The sequence below is a fragment of the Carassius auratus genome, unplaced genomic scaffold (assembly GCF_003368295.1).
Source record: "Carassius auratus strain Wakin unplaced genomic scaffold, ASM336829v1 scaf_tig00215565, whole genome shotgun sequence".
NCBI classification, from domain to species: Eukaryota; Metazoa; Chordata; class Actinopteri; order Cypriniformes; family Cyprinidae; genus Carassius; species Carassius auratus.
Window position 1 is genome coordinate 1,158,515 of NW_020528142.1, and position 19,757 is coordinate 1,178,271.

General features: G+C 35.9%; 2 protein-coding genes across 4 annotated transcripts in view; both read left to right on the forward strand.

The window, feature by feature from the left end:
- Window positions 1–9,971, forward strand: part of LOC113095002 (glycine receptor subunit alpha-3-like) — a 60,768-nt gene extending 50,797 nt beyond the window's left edge. The window contains exons 7-10 of one of the 2 annotated variants that reach the window (XM_026260602.1): window positions 5,858–6,072; window positions 6,530–6,679; window positions 7,497–7,613; window positions 8,768–9,971. In XM_026260602.1, coding sequence (XP_026116387.1) covers window positions 5,858–6,072; window positions 6,530–6,679; window positions 7,497–7,613; window positions 8,768–9,043 — 758 coding nt within the window. In that variant the 3' untranslated portion in view covers window positions 9,044–9,971. The remainder of the gene's footprint in view (window positions 1–5,857; window positions 6,073–6,529; window positions 6,680–7,496; window positions 7,614–8,767) is intronic. The other variant, XM_026260600.1, reaches the window with a different exon arrangement.
- A 1,327-nt stretch (window positions 9,972–11,298) lies between these two features.
- On the forward strand, window positions 11,299–18,687 carry LOC113095004 (15-hydroxyprostaglandin dehydrogenase [NAD(+)]-like). Of its 2 annotated transcripts, none has more exons than XR_003288252.1 (7): window positions 11,299–11,439; window positions 11,644–11,767; window positions 12,358–12,464; window positions 12,905–13,001; window positions 16,942–17,018; window positions 17,217–17,415; window positions 18,088–18,687. XR_003288252.1 is itself a non-coding variant. In XM_026260603.1 (7 exons), exons 1-7 carry the CDS (start codon window positions 11,347–11,349, stop codon window positions 18,209–18,211), a joined length of 786 nt encoding a protein of 261 aa, XP_026116388.1. In that variant the 5' UTR covers window positions 11,299–11,346; the 3' UTR covers window positions 18,212–18,687. The 2 variants fall into 2 exon arrangements, 1 of the variants encoding a protein (XP_026116388.1); XM_026260603.1 differs by having other exon boundaries at window positions 17,252–17,415.
- Window positions 18,688–19,757: the final 1,070 nt, after the last annotated feature.

A 19,757-nucleotide genomic window follows, 5' to 3' on the forward strand; every position in this document is an offset into this window, starting at 1 on the left:
AACATGATATTAATCATATCATGTAATAAAATATAATTTCTGTAAATATATATATTCAATTATTACTGAATCTCCTTCATTACTTTCAGAATCTTTAAAACAATCTTGTTTCTGTATTTTAAAATGTATTTTTTTTATATTAACATTTTAATGACATAGTTATTGAAAAAAACTAACTTTAGCTGAACATTTTAACATTATTTTAGCTAAAGTATTAGTATCAATATTGTGTACCTTTTACCCCATGCTAGTGAGCCTTTTGCCCCTTGTGTGGGGTAAAAGCCACCCCCCTCCTTGCCTCCTCATACATTTATACGATTTTTAAACAAAATATACAACTTGAATTATTTATTTTCACGCAAAATATGTTGCTCAATTAATCTTCAATATAACGTATATTTTTTTCTGCAATTCTACATTTTAGGTTCAGTGAATGGCACATGTTGTACCCTACTCTTTGCCTTTGCCTTCTTGCTTTTAAACCTGATATTATCAGTCATATCGATAGTGCACATATCAGAAGTCATACTGTATGGACACACAATCCCTGGTGAAGAGGTGTGTGCTTTTACCTCCCTGTGTGTTTTGCCTCAGAGGGACTTTCTGACAGGATGAATGACAGATGCTGGTGGGTCAAGGTCAGGTTGCCTCAAACGATTGTCCACAGAGTATAAGGACAAAATGAGAGAGAGACCACCCGTAAATGACTTGAGAGCCAGGAGAAATGGAAAACCGCAGGGGGAAAAGTATAAAAGAAATAGAGAGTGGGATTGGTGACAATACATAAGATTCAAAGGTTTCTTTTTTTTTGACAGGATCTCTGTTCGCAGTTGTGTTCAGGGCACTGTATGTATCTATAGGGAGCTACATGTCGATTATATTATTCCCTGGACTCATTTAGTAATTGAATCAATATTGACGCACAAAGGCATATTGATATTGATTGGGTTGAGAGATGAGCATCCAATTAAAAGGTAAGACAACTGCAAAGCTCCTAGCAAATATCAAGAACTTTAAAGGGATTCAGATTCATTTAGTTTATGGATAACATGCTTTTTGTATGTATTCAGCAGAGAGCAATAATATATTTTATATGCATATAGATTAAATATGCTTTTTCTTGTCAAGAAGAAACAAGAGAAACCATTTGCCTTAGGAGGTGTGAAAGGAGGTGTTTTTGTTATATAAAAAAATAAAAATAAAAGGATTCAACCATGTGCATTATGTGCTATGCAGTTTAGAGCTATGAACTCACATGAAAATCATTATTATTATAAATGTCATTCATACTGTTTTATTTTACTTGCATCATGAGTATAACGTCCAAAGCAATTACCTTCTACTGAAGTCAAACCCATTTTCTTTTTTCTTTTTTGACAAAACTGACAAAATAATTGACTTTCTATCAAGTACAGTGGCTCTGTCTCTGGCTTCAGTAGTGCCCCACAATATTTTTCATCAGAGGTGTAACACCTATTTCAGGCCACCTTTCTGAGTCAGTATTCCTTGGTGGAGCGAACATAAGAGCAAGGATCCCTCGAGACAAAAAGCCACTCTCGTCTGCAAATATATGTAGCAAAGAATACATTACTGTAGTAATACTATAATTTATGCACTAAAAGGGGTAGTCCACTACAGCATGATGCAAATAATTCAGTGTAGTACATTTGCATTTTGTGGGATTACAACTGTAATAGGATGCTGGCTCAGTTTGGTTTGTACAGTACAATGAAACTGAGTAGTTCAATTTGATTGTTTGAATGCATTTAAGAGGTATTCACTCACACTGTCCAGTATACAATATGTCAATCTCTTAGCATATTGGCCACAGGCATCTCTGCATGAAAACCACCATACCTCTGTTACATTCATATAGAAAGGAATCAATAATTCAATACTCAACATCTTTCAATTCACTGACAGACCATGGATTTGTCAGTCTGTCACATTATGAAAATATACTACACTTTTTATATGCTGGTGTTGCACATTGCAAAATAAGTCTGGGATCTGTCAGATAAGCAAGTAGAATAATGATCAAACTCTCTTTCATGCAAAAAAAAAAAAAAAAATGTTACCCTTAGGCCTAATCTTATTACTCATACAACCAGCCCTCGATGACCTTGAGGTTTTTATACCAAAGGGTAAGAATGTATGCTAAAAATCGCATTATCCTTTAAACAACACAATGACATTTTACTTTCATCCTCGGTTCATTAACACTTCTTTAAATGTGATCTCCCCTCTCTAGTGTGACAGGATGGATGCAGGGCCTTCTGCATGATTGCCCACACATTTCCTCCTCTGCCACACAAGACTTCCTGCTCTGTCATGTAGTTGTGCACACTCATACATTTTCTCAGAGCTCCCGCATCTTCTGTCAGCTGAGTCATGAGGGATGTGAAATAACCACATGGCACAGCTTTAGTGATGTCACAGTGGGTTTTCATCCCTGATCTACTGCAGAACAAGCCTGCCAGTGAAAAGATGGAGGATCCTTTGGGTTTCCTAAGTGTGTAAATTAAGCAGTGCACTAAAAATTAATCTCTGCCAAGCTCCAAAAATAATTTTGTTTAAAAAAAAAATCCCTTTTGATAAAAGCCCCTATGTATACATATTGTGAAATTCATTGACAGCTATAAAGTGGGATCTAGCACACACTTGTGCATGTATATATTTTGAAAACATTTGCATGCATTTAAATGTATATATTTCTATAAGTGAGATTATATAAAATACACTTAATATACAAAAATAATATTTTTCTCTGAAATATATACATGCATTTGTGAATATTTATATAAATAATAAATATATATGTGCAAACAAAACTTTCATTTTGGATGCGATAAATTGCAATTAATCGTTTGACAGGACTAATAATGCACAAATACGGTGGCATGCACTGTAGCCTTTATCATTTCATATTAAAGCACAAATTAAATTAAGAGCTTGCATGTCAGCTCCACGTTAAATTCAGTAGCGGCTGCTCTTAAAGTAATAGCACCCAAATAACAAAATAACCCAGCTGTTGTGATGTCTCTTCATCAAAGAACAAAATAAAATTTTGTAGTTTTAAGATTTTATCTATATTTAATGGAAAATTTAGTGTTTGATAACTTTATAAAATTTCTGTATATTTTGTCCTTGCTAAAGGACACAGGTAAATATGACATTTATTATAATGGGTTTATGTAAACATTGTTTTATTAAGTTCAGATATTAAGATTTTTTTTTTAAGTTATGGTTGATAGCTCTCAATTATAATGAAATGTCAGTATATTCAATAATCTGAGATCAATTAGCTAATTGTTTTATTCGATGGACAGCACTGATATATATGTATAAATCAGCTCAGAAACTGAGGAGGTAAATTAAATCCATAAGTCTACATTCCTCTCTATTATCCTAGGATGGTTTATTGGGCTGTGCTGATTCCTGGGCCTGCAGCACATCCCACATCTGTCCTGTGAATGTTAGGAGCTATCAGGCTCCATAAGACAGACTGTCTCCTGGTTTTTGTTCTTTTGCCTTTCCTCTTTCTCCTGTTGTTTTTTCTCTCACCTCTCTCATTTAGTCTCTCAGGGGTTTTATTCTCAGGTCACCTCAACTACAGTGCTGACAGCTCCAACCATCCAAACTTCTGAGGAGACTAGGAGTGTGTGTTTGCGTCATTGTGTGTGTTAAGGTTACATTCCAGAGGGAACATTTCAGTGTCAAACACACTCTTACACAACATCTTAACAACTACATGTTTAGGCACATATTAAATATTGCATGTATATGTGGTTTAAGCAAACGTTATGTGGCTCTAAATAAACTAACTTTTATAGGCTTTCAGATGTTTCATTCATTTATTGAGTTTAAGTGTATTTTTCTCCAAGTTACTCCAGCTAGAGAGCAGGGCTGTGTGGAATATTACCAAGTGAAAATCTCCCAGGGACTTTGGAACAAAAGAGACAGAAATAGTGAAAGCCGTCTCCCTGCTTTTCAGGAAAGACAAGCCTCGCAGAAATTTGTTTTGAAAGAGAAAAAGGCTCAGTAGCAGAGAACAAAAAAGACAGACTGCAGCTGAAAGCTCTCAAACCTTTTAAGTAGGTGCTCTCTACCTTTTCATGTGGATTTTGTATATAAACGTAACCGTCTGTAATGCCTCTTCTCCGACCACACATGAAATAAATATCTTCTTTTAAATGAGCACACTTTCTGTTGGAGATAGTATGGTTTTCAATGTCTGACCAGTTTCATCCTTATTTACACATTATTTTCAGAATAAAACAGGTATTTGTGATATTTCAACTGCATTTGAGCAGCATTGTAATGTAAAAAAAGGAATTAATTATTCATGTCTAAAATATTAACATCACTGAATCAGCCTTAATCTTATACCAACAAAACTAACTTTTATGGGTTAAATCAAGTAGAAAAACTTTTACAGGTGACCTATTATGTCCCTTTTTACAAGATGTAAAATACGTATCTGTATGTGCACAGAGTATACATGTGAAGCTCAAAATATACAACAGAACATTTTTAGCTTGTTAAAATCGCCAAAAAACGCATAGGGTTTTTTAAATGTTTTATTTTATTTTTTATCACTTTAAATGCAAATGAGCTGGTGCTCCCACCCCCTCTTCAGAAGAAGGTGGAGCTTCAAGAGCTCATGCTCTGGCAAATGGCACTGGCATTTGCAAATAAACATTCCATTATTAGTACAAGCCTGTTAACTTTACAGAAAATGTACTCATTTTGAAAAATCAGTCCTCTGATTTTACTGTGCAAAATAAATTTGCAGTTATGAATTACACAGATTGGGAGCACACCACGATAAAAATCTCGACACAGCTGGTCTCATGGTGCCATTGCTATTACAAGTCCCACTTGTGAATATGAGCTCAGCAAATTCAAGCAGTTGACTTCACATTGCTTTCATATGCAGTTTTTAACTACCACTTTCCTATTCATGATCATTCTGGTGAAGACAGCATCAGTGAAAACAGGCAGAGACTATGCTAGCTTTAGCAATTAGCCTTACAGAGTGAAGTGAAGTGAAGTGACATTCAGCCAAGTATGGTGACCCATACTCAGAATTTGTGCTCTGCATTTAACCCATCCGAAATGCACACACACAGAGCAGTGAACACACACACACTGTGAGCACACACCCGGAGCAGTGGGCGGCGGCCGGGGAACAGTTGGGGGTTCGATGCCTTGCTCAAGGGCACCTAAGTCGTGGTATTGAAGGTGGAGAGAGAACTGTACATGCACTCCCCCCACCCACAATTCCGTCCAGCCCGAGACTAGAACCCACAACCCTTCGATTGGGAGTCCAACCCTCTAACCCTCTAACCATTAGGCCACGACTTTCCCCACGAGTGACAGGAAGTTCTTTCAGAAAGGCGACTTAAGGTGAAAGTGAAAGTGACGTGACATTCAGCCAAGTATGGTGACCCATACTCAGAATTTGTGCTCTGCATTTAACCCATCCAAAGTGCACACACACACACAGCAGTGAACACACACCTGGAGCAGTGGGCAGCCATATGTGCAGCCATATATGCAACAACAAAAACAACTTATTTTATTGTATTTTTGTCAAATAAATGCAGGCTTGGGGAGCATAAGAGACCAATTATGAAAACATTTTTTAAAAATCTTATGGCACTTTTGAACAGTGGTGTGTGTATTATCATAGTTTTAGCATACAGCAAAGAATTAATGCAAATAAAAAATGAAATAAAACTTTTTGGTTTTTGTTTTCCAGGATGTATGTTAATAACCAAACCTACCAGAACTTAGAAGCATAAATCCTCATCTATAGTTTAATATGCCCTGTGTCCACTTTTCTTTCTGCTAGGCAAGTTCACATGTATCGAGGTACGTTTTCACCTGGAAAGACAGATGGGCTACTACCTGATCCAGATGTACATTCCCAGCCTGCTCATCGTCATCCTGTCCTGGGTCTCCTTCTGGATCAACATGGATGCTGCTCCTGCCCGTGTTGCCCTGGGAATCACCACAGTGCTCACAATGACAACTCAGAGCTCTGGATCCAGGACGTCTTTACCTAAGGTAGAGTGCATACGGTATTAAAGCAAGAGCCTTATTCACATTTGTAACAAAGATGCTGCATCCCTGGTCAGTATATTGGTGTAAGTTCTATTAGCACTTCTGCACATCTCTTTTTCTGCCATTCATTCTCAGTTATTATTTATTAATGCAGCTCAGAGTGGAATGTGCAAAGTGCATCCATGCATGAAAGCTGGCGTGCAGTGTGTATTGCATATTAAAAACTCATAAATGCTACATTGAGTTATGTAACACAATTAAACATTCCAGAAAAGAAAAAGAAAAAAAAGGTTTTTTCACCTGGCAGAGAATTATCTCTAATTCATAGCTGTGATAAGTTCAATAGTCTGATGGATCCCTAATAAAATGACTAGGCTGTTGTTATGCAGGCTGGAATGAAAAGGCAAAGGCTAACTAAGGTATATGAGAATGGATGTGTTTGTGTCTTTCTGCCGTGCAGGTGTCTTACGTGAAGGCAATTGACATCTGGATGGCTGTGTGCTTGTTATTTGTCTTTTCTGCGCTGTTGGAGTATGCTGCGGTCAACTTTGTTTCACGGCAACACAAAGAGCTCTTACGATTCCGACGGAAAAGGAAGAAGTCTGGGAAGGTATTTATGAAAAGATAAACTGTATCCCTGTGTTTTGTCATACAAAAGTGTTGACAGGTGTCAAATGTTGAAAGGTAAAGAAAGTTTTGAAGCAAGTGTTTATAAGAGTGCTGACGCACGCTGAGTGACAAGTAATTCAAGTGCTTTGAGAAGACAACATGACTGCAGGAGTGACTTCTTGTAGGTCTATCCACCTTATTTTTCAACACGGAAGTAAGCCATTTTCTGTCAGTGTGTGAGACTTCTGGTTCATTAGCTGCTGTAGGGAAATAATGAGAAGAAAAAACAAGTGCAGTAAACAGTAAAACAGTTTAATATAGACCTGTAAGGTCTACACATATGCAACACTGCCTCCTAGAGGACAGAAGTTGTCAGTGCATCCTTGTGGCAAAGCACCAAGTACATCCTTGTTGATCTTGGAACAACATTCCAATCCACCATTCAGAACTGAGATTAAACTTTTCAGGAAATATCAGTTTTAGGCTTACAATCAGGGTTAGGTGTGTCTACACCCTTGTTAATCAGCTATCACTTCCTTCTGATTATAGGAATAAATTATTGGTAGGGTTAGGTTTAGGGGTAGGGATTGGGTTAAATCGATATTTTTGGATAATAATGTTGATCCAGGATCATCAAAAGATGTTGATACAGGAACATGCCTTTTACATGCCCATACTATTATTTTTGAATGTCACTTATTGGTTCATATTTATTTATTTACATTGCATGATATCCTGCATGTGGAGGGCCATCATATTTTATTAGTTTGCATGCTTTGTGTTTCCTTCTCTCTTCGATCCCCCTGCTGTGTTGAAAGACTTTCGATCAAACTTTTGATGAGGAGCTTACCAAGTCATTCCATCATATCAATGGCCTACACAGTGCTGAGCCAGTTTATGGATCAATGGGCCAACTCGACGAATCCAATGAAGGGGTAAAGAGAGAGCACAGCACTTCATCTCTGTCCATGCCTTCGACCGATGATTTCATTATAGTCACTCAACTTCCCTATCAGGTGTCCATGTTCATTCAGGTCCTGAAACAGTGTGTCACAATATTTTAACATTCAGATAAGTAGCGTTCATAATGTCAGTATTAAAACATTCATTTGAGTATTTTATGAATCATATGCTTATGGATTCATATGATACAAGTGTTATATGATTGTTTCCACTTTTAGAACCTTACTTTACAGTAAGCCTCAATTTATAATAAAATAACTTTTTTTTTTTTGAAAATTTCTACATACTAATACATACTAATAAATTTAGGTGACTATATTTACACTTTAGTATTGGGACCAATTCTCACTATTAGCTAGCTGCTTATTTGCATACTTATAATTAACATATTGGCTCTTTATTAGTATTTATAAAGCACATATTCTGTATGACAATAATCTACATCCCTAATCCTACCCAATTTTTATAACTTTTAAATACTTACTAACTTACTAACTATTAATAAGCAGTAAATTTTGAGTCTATTGAGGCAAAGGTTGTAGTTATTGGTTTGTTAATAATGAGAATTGGCCATTAAAATAAATTATGAGGAAGATTTCTGAAAGATTATATAACACTGAAGACACGAATGATGGCTGCAAAAAAAGTAGCATTGCTAGCACAGGAATACATTACATTACATTTTACAATATATTCAAATAGCAATATTGTGTTGTTGATCAAATGCATTCTTGGTGAGCATAAGAGCCTCGTGTGATAAAGCTTGATATGGGTTTGATTTCAAGTTATACCAAAACATTTTTTTGTCTGAAATCACGTGGACAACAGAAGAGAATGTGAATTATCTTTGCAAAGCAAGCCTTTTTTTATTTTGTTTTTTTTATTCAGCTGTTTGACTGAGGTTTAACATTTGCTGGCTAACAAGGCAATAGAAAAGCTGAAACTCCCCATAAATCATTTCAAATGTTAGGGACATCATAAAAACTAAGTGCTTATGCTGTATTTTATTGTTCACGTTATTATCTTATATCACAGAATTTCCTAAAAGGGAAGCAACAGGTTCTGTGAATGTAGGAGTGCTAGAGTCTTGATTGCTTCTCTTTCTGTATCCTTTCCTTTTTCTAAGGAGGAGGAAGTGCGGGAGAGCCGGTTGAGCTTCACGCCCAATGCAGGGAAAGACGGAGCCGTGCCCAAAGCTGCTAATAATACGGCCACAACACCCTCTGACCCAGCCCTCACTGCCGGCAAGAGTCATGAGGAGATGAGAAAACTCTTCATCGACCGAGCCAAGAAGATCGACACTGTGTCCCGTGCCGGATTCCCACTGGCCTTTTTTTTTTTCAATATTTTCTATTGGGTCCTTTACAAAATCCTACGTCACGAGGACGTGCACAAGCCATAGATGGAGCATGGCATGTTGCACCTTGGGAGGTACAGTAGTAAAACAGCAAAGCTGCATCAATGAATGCTGATGTTTCTTGCCAGGATCTATGCTAAAATGACTATGAAAAACTGTGATGTCTAGGACCGGTGGTTAATTTCAATAAATTGTTTATGTTATACACCCATACGAAGACACTGCACTCACTATGCAATGGATAGGTATCCGTAGGGCCTCTGACACACCTGTCCCGCAAAACAAAAGTGGTCAGCACTTCTACACACCTGTTTAACACAGAAGCACAGTCCGATACTGACTACAGCCCCTAGTAGTGACAGATGCAGATGTGTGTGTCTTGCACTGGTTTTGTTGACTCCGTTGTCTTACAGCTTTACTGCCAATGTTCTGTGTTGTATTTTTGATATACAGCTATTGAAAAATGGCAAGAGTGCAAGAGCAGAAATGTATATTATACAAATATCCAAACACAAACTACTAATGTTGATTATTTTATAAGGAAGAGTTACCTAGTTTTTATTAGCATTTGGTCAGCATAATGTGTCCCCGAACATTTTGTCCCAACCTGATTGTTGACCAGCTCTAGTAGAAACCAGCATCCAGGCCAAAAACATTCTGAGTTAAATCTCAAGAATGACCCCGAACCAGCAAAGAAGGCAATTGTGTTTACAGCTAGCCTATATGAACACCTTAACATTAACTGCTTCAAGGAAACACATTTTTTTAAACTTTAATGGGTAGCGTACTGCCAGTTAACATGAAGAAATTGAAACCATTCTTCAAGTTTTTCTCGAACAAAAGCATTATTGTTTGAAAACCATTGCCAGTCACTTCAAACTAATGATGCCACTACAATATAATGCGGCTGGGAGTGAATAATGTCACACATGTGTTGCAAATTCATGAATGAAGAAATTAATTCAAGGAGGGCTTGTTGGGACAATGTTGCAGTCAATGTGTTTTCTGAGACAAGTCCTCAGACTAAATATATATATATATATATATATATATAGTAATGCAAAAAATTATGAATCTCATTTACATTTTTTGCATTACTATATATATATATATATATATATATATATATATATATATATATATATATATATATATATATATATATATATATATATATATATATATATAGTAATGCAAAAAATGTAAATGAGATTCATAATTATGAACATAATTTGAGTGGTTTAAAACTAATCTAATTGCATGTATGGTGATTGTATAACTTTGAATTCTGAATGGACGTTAATAAATTATATTACAAGAGAACAATATCTAATTCTGCTTCTGAAGATATCCCCAAGGCATTGCAAATATATTTAAAAACACATATTGGAGAAATGGGAAAATGTGTTGGAATAGGTATTTAACAATGTTATCAATATTTGTTTAGTCGAAATTCCGAATAAGCTGTTCACATATAAACACTGTTCAAGACCAGACTTTCTTAGACGTTTTTTATTTATTTATTTATTTATTTTTATTTAATGTCTGTTCTTTTCAGAAGTATCTGCTGAAAACCTGTGCCATACAAATGATCAAAGCATATCTAGTCTCACACATTCCTAAGAGTAAATAGAGCAGTGCTGCCGTGTTTTGAACGTTATCTGACATCAGCATTTGGCACATACATGCATCATGGAGAGGACACAAGAAGTTCATGGAAATTTACAGTATAATGCAAGAGCATTTGTAATTTATTTTGTACAAACATTATTAAATGTTATGCATGAACTCAAGTCTGTTGTACTTCATTTTCAGTATGAACTGGACCAGCAGTCAATGTTCTCGCTGCAATTTTAGTTCTTCTGTGTACATCTGTAAATACTTCTGGCCACACTTTATAGTGTCCGTGTTACACAAGTAAATATAGATAACGGAACAGTTATAATACCAACGAAATGTATTACAGTTTTGCAACACAAAATACGTTTGTGTTTATTTTAAATTGGCTGCGTTAACATAATGTAAAGTGTAAAGTTCTTTTCATATGTTTACTGAAGAGCCCTCTGAGAAAGACGGAAAAAATAAAGATGTTTATAAAAGCATCCGTTGTCTGTTGCTCATTTAGGTGCGTTCATTTTACCCTCTCCACATGTGTGTACTTGTATGTTCGACTGTCGCCGAGGGCACTGAACGCACACGAAAATTGTTAGTAATCATCTCTTTGGTGTAAATGTCAGTTTGTAAAACGACACTAGGCCGTCTGTGTTTACTGTAGTACTTATCTACACGCCCCCTTCTGACTGTACGCCTACATAAAGCATTGCACGGCGCGCTCGGCGGTGAGCAGCATGAGTCTCCACGGGAAAGTGGCTCTGGTCACCGGCGGCGCGCAAGGCATCGGAAGAGCCGGGGTGGAACATCTCCTGGAGAACGGGGCGAAGGTTTCGCTTTGTTAAAATTCTTTTTAAAATGGACTTCGCGGATTTATCCAATTAACTGTTGCGAAAACTTGTGCAAAACGTCTTTATGATTAGTTCAGTTGCCTGCTTGGGGCGAATATTTTTTTATTTCATCATGCATCGTAGCGTCTTCGTTTAATAAATTGTTTTAGCATTACGTTATTAATTTACTTTTTGACAATTCAGGTTGCACTGGTAGACCTGAACCAATCTGTGGGAGAGGAATGTAAAAGCGATCTAGATGGCCAGTTTGGAGAGGATAATTGTATTTTTATCCAATGTGACGTGACTGACTCTGGGAAACTTAGAGGTAAAACTTTTTTCTTTTTTTTTTAACTAATCCTTTTAGTTAGGAAATTTATAATATCTCGTCTAGACTTGCACAGTTTGACTTTCTTATAGAACGAAACAATTATCCACTTTATACTGCGCACCTGTATGTGCAGCGCATCTTATTCCTCAACAATGTCTCATTGTTTGGGAAGTTAATAAGTTCATACTAGACATTCATAGGCCCTCAGGTCATCACTGAGGAATGTTACTGGTTTTTTTTGAAGTTTTAACACTAAATGTGTAGCCTTTTGTTAGGTTGCTTTATTTCTCCAAGACAGGAGTTTATGGGTCAGTTGTGAAGGGAAGGGTGAATGTTCATTCCTGTTAAACTTGTTTCTTAAGACACACTTACCCAAGAGTTTAATTAAATGTTTCTTTGTGGAATGCTGCAGCTGCAAGTCAGTTGAGGGCACATGCAGACTGACACTTGGCTGTGTTTCTAAACCTAGGTGAACTGACTAGCTGGACTGCTCATTTGGTTTAAATACACAGCGTTAAATGTGCCACTATTAAAACATTGCTATTTATGAATATAAATGAAAACCCTGCTGTGATTTCTTTCATTAGATGCCTTTCAAAACACAGTAGAGAAGTTTGGTCGGTTGGATATTGTCATCAATAATGCTGGAATCAACAATGAGAAGAACTGGGAAAAGACCATTGAAGTAAATTTGGTGAGTTAAAAATCATTATGCTTGAAATCCAACCTGTAAGAGACTCTTGCATTTCAACTCAACCTCATATCACTGGACATATATATGCAAAGAGTGGACGAAGTTTGGTGCTTTAGGACACAACATTCAACTACACTTCAGGATAGGAGTTACAAATTCAATAAAAATACTCCACCCCCTGCTTCCAGTCCAAAAGATTTCACAATAGTGCATGAAGTTGAAGGAACACCATTGTATGGCACTTACATGTGCACTGTATGAAATAATCTACAGATCTTTTAAATAAATTATGCTTTGCAGAGTGATTTCATAATGGACATGATGCAGTATAATAACGTGTTTGTTCATAATAGCCGATCAATGTCAACATAATCTCACTCTCATAGAAAACATCTGTTCACTATGTGCTAGCAGTTTCACTCAACTGTTGTCTTCCTCAGACATCTGTCATACAGGGGACATATTTAGCACTAGAACACATGAGTAAAGAGTATGGAAAAGATGGAGGGGTTATCATCAACGTTTCATCTATGGCAGGTAAGATACTGATCACTTTTTCATGCGTCTTACATATGTGCATGTTTTGAAAAAGTTAGCCTATAGCCTGTAGAGAGTATTGTTCTTAAGAAGATTACATAACAGTACTTTTTGGTTAATAGCAAACTATAGAGTGAGTCAAATATTTACACACACTAAAGCAAACATATCTGACCTGGTTAAAAGGGCTGCTGTTGTCTCTGTTGCCAAGGATCTGTACCTACTGGTGAAAAATGACACATGCACTGTTATTATGCCAAAATGTAATAAATTGCATGATAAATACTGTGCCTTTACTTGATGATTCACTTGCTTGATAATTAAGATGCAAATGAATTAGAACACATTGCAAGACAGGTCATTTGTACACACCTTTTTCTTTTATAAGAATTCAGTTTAAATGAGCACAAAGACCATAATGAAAATAACAATAGCAGTTTCACAACAGCTTTCACAATATAGACATGTTAACCTACAAAAGTATCTGCTTTTAAAAATTCAGTTTGTTTTGTTGTAGCATGCCTGCATGCTATTGGTCAAACTATTAAGTCAATACCTTGAAAAAGTCAAGTCAAGAAGACAACAGTAAAGCAAAGCCATATCCCAGACATTTTGTGGCAATTTAGAAAGCTATGACAAGAAAGATTAGGTTTCATATTTTAAAACCATATCTTTATTTTCCTCAGTGACTATTCAAACAATAGCCCAGCAAAGCCAAGTTCCCACTGAAAAATATCACCAGCTTTATACTTAAGCACCCCAAAAGATGCCAAAAAAAAAAAAAAAAAATCAATGGAATCATAAATCAGCAGCAAAACTATTATCAGCTTACACATCTGTCATCAAGTGCCTGTGTTTTGGTGCCACTTAGCAGTTGGGACATAGGTAAACTGATTCTGGCCACTGTTTTGAAGATATGAATATTATTTTGTATATATACAGTTTGTGTGTACGGTCTGGATGATGAATTGTGCCTGGTTGACAGTGAACTTGTTATAACCCCCAACACACTCCAGACAGGTTTCTAGACTTGTTTTTTTCCTTACCAAATAAGAGATGGGATTAAGGATGGTTTATTTCCCTCACTGCCTCTCAGGTTTCTGTAACTAATGTAACACAGGTGATTATCCCTCTTTGTGATTGGAACAACTCTCACATTGTTGCCTACATTAATGGAGCTTAATTTCTTTTACTGTATCTGGAGATTGATTTGCTTGGAATTTTGTTGAGGAAACATTCTTTTTCTTGCATTGCCATCTCCTCTAAGCAGAAAGTTTGATATTGTGTTTGTTAAACCACACAGTACACTGGATTAATTAAAGAAAAACATTAAAGCAATGATTCACCTAAAATGAAAATGGGCTTGTACATGCCCTCAGGCCATCCGATATGTAAATGAGTTTGTTTCTTCATCAGAACAGTTTTTGATAAATTTAGCAATACATCACTTGCTTACCAGTGGATCCTCTGCAGTCAATGGGTGCCGTCAGAACATTTAATAGAGTTTAAACATCTAATAATCCACAAGTAATCCACACCACTCCAGTCCATCAGTTAATGTTTTGTGAAGAAAAATCTTTTTTTTTTTTTTTTTTTTTTTTATAATAAGCATACTTTTTTTTTTTTTACTTCAAACTGATGCTTCTGACTAAAATATACATCCTATCCATAATATTGCTTTCTCCAGTAAAAACATTGTCTTATCTAAATCAGGAGAGAAATATGGATAAGGATGTACTTTGCCACTGGAGGAAGCATTATTATGGTTTTGGGAGTGATATTTTGGTCAGAAGCACCAGTTTAAAGTTAAATGTCTCAATCAATTTATGTTATTTTTTGGGGGGGTTTTGCTTTTCACTTCACAAGATATTAATTGATGGACTGTAGTAATATGGGTTACTGGATGACTATTATGTTTTTACCAGCTGTTTTGACTCTCATTCTGATGGCACCCATTCACTGCAGAAGATTAATTAGAGAGCAAGTGATGTAATGCTGAATTATTCCAAATCGGTTCTGATGAGCAAACTCATCTACATTTCGGATGACCTGAAGGTGAGTACATTTTCGTTTTTGAGTGAACTGTTCCTTTAAGACTAAGTTAAAATATGAACCCGATTCAGTCTCCTTCACCTCTGACAGCACTGAATCAGTATTAATGATAAACACATACAAATATTTAGCAGAAACTTTAAAATAACCGAATAACTAAATTCTTATTGAAAATAACTATTTATTGTATCTGAACTTTTTTTCATTATTGCCGTGAGCAACTATCACAAATTGTGGAAAAATTAACCAGGCTGACCTGAGTCAGGTGTTATAAATTATAAATAAAACAGACCTCATGTACATTATAAATAAAATCTAAATTATATCATCTTAATTTGTCTATAAACTATTACATACAACAGAAACACAAAGCAGTCTACAAAAGTAATTTTGTGTCTAGGACCTACTGTAGTTTTTGAGCATAATGGGAGAAAGTTGGTGGATTTATGCAGAAATACCTAACCATGCTAAATGGAAACATCTTTTTAGGATGACCTCAATGTTTGGTTTAGTTCTTATGATGATCTTACCCCTTAATTAAAATGTTTACAGTCAAGAAAGCTTGATGACTCTCTTCAAGATGTTAATACAGCCAGAATGGGAAACAGAGCCTTCTTTTATGCAAAATTGGGTTATCCACTGCATGTGCATTAATATTATGCTTAGATTTGTTCATCCAGAACACACAAGAACTGTTTAATTGTAAATACTGTCTCAGTTATTTGCCCCTGCCGTCCTTGGCTGCCTAGGTTTGGTGCAGCTTGTAAATGTTGTTTATTATAACAAAGCCTGAACGCTAAAGGAAACATTGTTCCATCTGACTTTTCAATAACCTTCAACATAAGATAAATGATAAATTCAATATACATATATATATACATATATATACATATATATATATACACACACACACACACACACACACACACACACACACATATATATATATATATATATATATGTATAAAAAGACAATGGGGGAAAATGCAGATGACTTTTTCACATAAAGTTTTATTTGTATATTTTTATATAGGTCCAAAAAGCACCAAACTGCCCTATAAAGTTTAAAACATTAGTTTAGGAAATTGTTCTCAGCTCTTTATGTTTCCAAAGAGCTTTAAACAGACTCAAGAGCCATTAGGATTTTCATGCGTGAATTAAAAAAGAAATCCTCAGCCTTGGAAGATCCAGAGATTTTTCCATGACGAAGGTATTGGAAATCATTCACAGGCTTTGTTTTGCTACAGTCTCAATGAGATGAAAACCTTGCTCTTTCAAATAACAGACTCTAGTATTGCAGCCCTGGTTACAAAACCCTTCATTCAGTCAACTGGAATAATAATCTCATGAACTAATTTTGTTCCAAAATATGTCTGACTTTTTTCATTTGTGTAACAAAAAATGAGATATTCTGCAGAATCTTCATGCAGCTCTTTCCATTTAAAAAATGATTCATACAAGGAACACATTGGAATTTTTGTAGTTATTGCCTAATAATCTTCTCCTTCAGTGAGCTGTTACTTGAGAAATGTGATGTCAAGGAGAAGAACAGATTTGTGGACAAAAAAAAAAAAGCAACCGATCCAAAAAAAAAAATTTATACACTGATCTGCTTCTCGATTTCAGTTCACCGACTGATGATTTGGTTGAAATTGACAGCTCACTGGAGCAGAAGATTTCTTCTGAAATCACTATTTCTTAAATTTGGCCTGCTTCAAACTCAAATCTACCACATGGTTTCAGAATGCTACATTTTTGGAGCTTAAAATTCATACTTTAAGGTTCATTAAAAAAAATTGCATTTTACATTATAGTGGAAAAACTAGGTATACGAATGTACATTTGACATGTTCTTTTTGGAATTAGTATTCATTTTGTTTCCTCCTAGCTTTTCTGCATTCTCCTCACCAGCCAGTATACACAGCAACAAAGCATGGGGTGATTGGATTTTCCAGAGCCATTGCAGTGAGTACATCAATCCTGTCTCACCAGTTTACCATAGGCAAAGTTTACCGGAACCATATGTAAATCTGTTCACCGAAACATTGTACATTCCAGCACATCCCAGCTTTTTCCCTCGAAGAGAGTAGTTATGTTTGCTCACAGATAGGATCTCTCACCCCTGTGTGTTGACGCATTCTTTGCGCTGTGTGTGTAATTTAGGCTGACCGTGTTTGGACACGTTTTGTTGTCGGCAGGACGCATCTGAACAGGGCAATTATGGAGTGAGGATCAACACACTGTGCCCAGCCTTCGTGGACACCCAACTCCTTCGCACTGTGGAGCACGAGGAAACAATGGGCAAGTTTGTCAAGTACAAAGATGAATTCAAGCAACGGATGGACAAGTATGGCGTTCTAAAGTAAGCAGAGTTCTGCTGAACCACCAGTTTCTTCTGTATTAGATTTTGTCTAAGTAGTTTAGCTTTGTTTGTTATATTCAGTCCATTGAATAAACAGTTTTGCTTGGGCAGAGACCAAAACAGTTTTTTAGAAAATGGCCAAAAACTGTTTCCAGTCCAGACTTTTACAGCTGCAAGTAAATAATCAGTGGATGAACTGCTTGTAAACCTTTAAACTTGCCTTTACTGGAAGATTTAGACATTCATGCTGCACCACCCATTGATTAAAGGTGGATTAAACCATATGTTTTGCTTTGCTAAGATTTTTGACATGCACATAAAGTTGAATCAAATCAACCTCCTCCACCCCAACAAATCATCTACAGTATTACTGACTCTTTTTTTACTCGCACTATTCTGTTGGTCACGGTGGAGTTTTTTTTTTTTTTTCAATAAAACATTTATATCTTCCTCAAACACTCTGTAGACACTTGAGGGATGAATAATTTGAAGTAAAAAAATGTCAACAAGGACATAGAAAAGATAAGATTTTAAATTTGATTATAAAATGCAAAAACGAATCGCCTTGTTTACTTTAATCCACATTCTTTACTGAAAATTGCTGATTTAACATGCGACAGTGACAAAGAAATGTGAGATATGATTGTGTTGTGTCTGTGTTTATGTCTACAGACCATCTCTGATTGCAGAAGGAATGCTGCGAATGATAACAGATGAAAGCCTAAACGGAGCCGTGATGAAGATCACCTGTTCTAAAGGCATTCACTTCCACACCTATGAACCTCTCTCAGCTTGAGAGCGATGCCTTCATCAAACATGTTCGTCTTTTTTCTCTCCTCTCCGTTCTTCATCGGAACATTTATTTGATTGAAGTCTAGTGCAGGCACCTCAAACCGCAAGTTTAAGACACAAACCTATGGCGCATTTAAGAAATAAAAAGGGACGGTATAGGTTTTCCTATCTATCATTTGAGTTTTGAAAACCAAAAAGGACTGCATACTGGTATTCGGGCCTCTTTTTTTTTTTTTCATGCCCTTGAACATTAATTTGAATGCTGTAAACTGCTACTGTAAATGGTTTTGAGAAAAGATAATCATATTTATTAATAATTCAGTTATTGTTTTCAAGTCAATTGTACCTCAATATATATCAATGATTCATTTTTTTGTATAGTTTTTGTATAATATTTTAGATATATATCTTTGTGGCAAAGAGAGTATCTTTTATTATGTATACCTTATGTAGAAATCAACCAATAAACTTCTAAAAATACAAAGAAATTTTTTCTATATCGTTGCGGCTAAATGTGTATGGCATAGGCTGTGTTTTACCTGAAACGGATCCCAAATCCGTAGTCTTGCAGATTTTGAGACCAGGCTGCTATATATAGTGTTCATGTCTACATTAAAAGACACACAGAATGCAAATCCAGAAACAAGTGTCACCTGGCAGCTGTGTTTACGTCAATGCAGTTGTCCAGGAATCTGCACAATTGCCTACACTTACCACATTACCAGAAATTAATAACCTGTGCTTTGCTTTCACATTTTAGTGCTATGGGTAAAATCTTTCTATTTCCAGCTGTGAAATATAACAAGTTATGTTGCTAGATATATACTAAGTATAAAAGTTTTTTCATCCAAATGCATCCAAAGTCATCTTGGTCAATCAAAACATGGCTTACAGTATCTGTTTTAAAAATGTTCATCAGTACAATCACAAAGTCTACACTAAAGTCGAGTTATACGTAAATAAACTATACAAGTGCCCTAGATGGGTTATAGGGGTTCAATTTGACAATAACAGTTCTCGGAGTATCCAGAATTTCACTTTTTACACTGTGACTTTACAAAATTCCTTTGATGAAACATCACAGGGATGTGTCTCTGCTTTGATATGACAGCAGATAAAGATATGAAAGTCTATGAGGACTTGGAGGGCGTCGTTTGAATGATGACTGTTTGATAGTCAGAGCTTTCTATCTACATCTGAAGAATCCTTGAAGGAAGTGCATGCTTACAGATTATACAAACAGTCTTTGCAAAAGCAACAACTGAACCACTAATGTGTTGTCATCACTTTTAAAGTAACACTGTTGCAGTATGTAATAATTCTAGCAATGCAATACACACACACAAAATGCACCACTTTTTTACCACTTGTTAATGTTCATTTCTGTTTACCATAACATTAAGTTGTTACAAGTTACCATAACAAGTTAACATATGTTCATTCATGATAAATTCATGTTAACCTACAGAAGTATCTCTGTGAACTTATCGTATACATAGTCTGCTGGTCTTCTCAACAAGGGAAATGGGGAGAGAAAACTGAAGTGAGAG

What these genes read in the sequence shown, in the direction of transcription:
- LOC113095004 (XM_026260603.1), top strand. Translation starts at nt 11,347, where the DNA reads ATGAGTCTCCACGGGAAAGTGGCTCTGGTCACCGGCGGCGCGCAAGGC. An exon ending in AGACCATTGAAGTAAATTTG is followed by an intron (nt 12,465 to 12,904) that starts GTGAGTTAAAAA and finishes TGTCTTCCTCAG; the next exon opens with ACATCTGTCATACAGGGGAC. An exon ending in GACAAGTATGGCGTTCTAAA is followed by an intron (nt 17,416 to 18,087) that starts GTAAGCAGAGTT and finishes TTATGTCTACAG; the next exon opens with ACCATCTCTGATTGCAGAAG.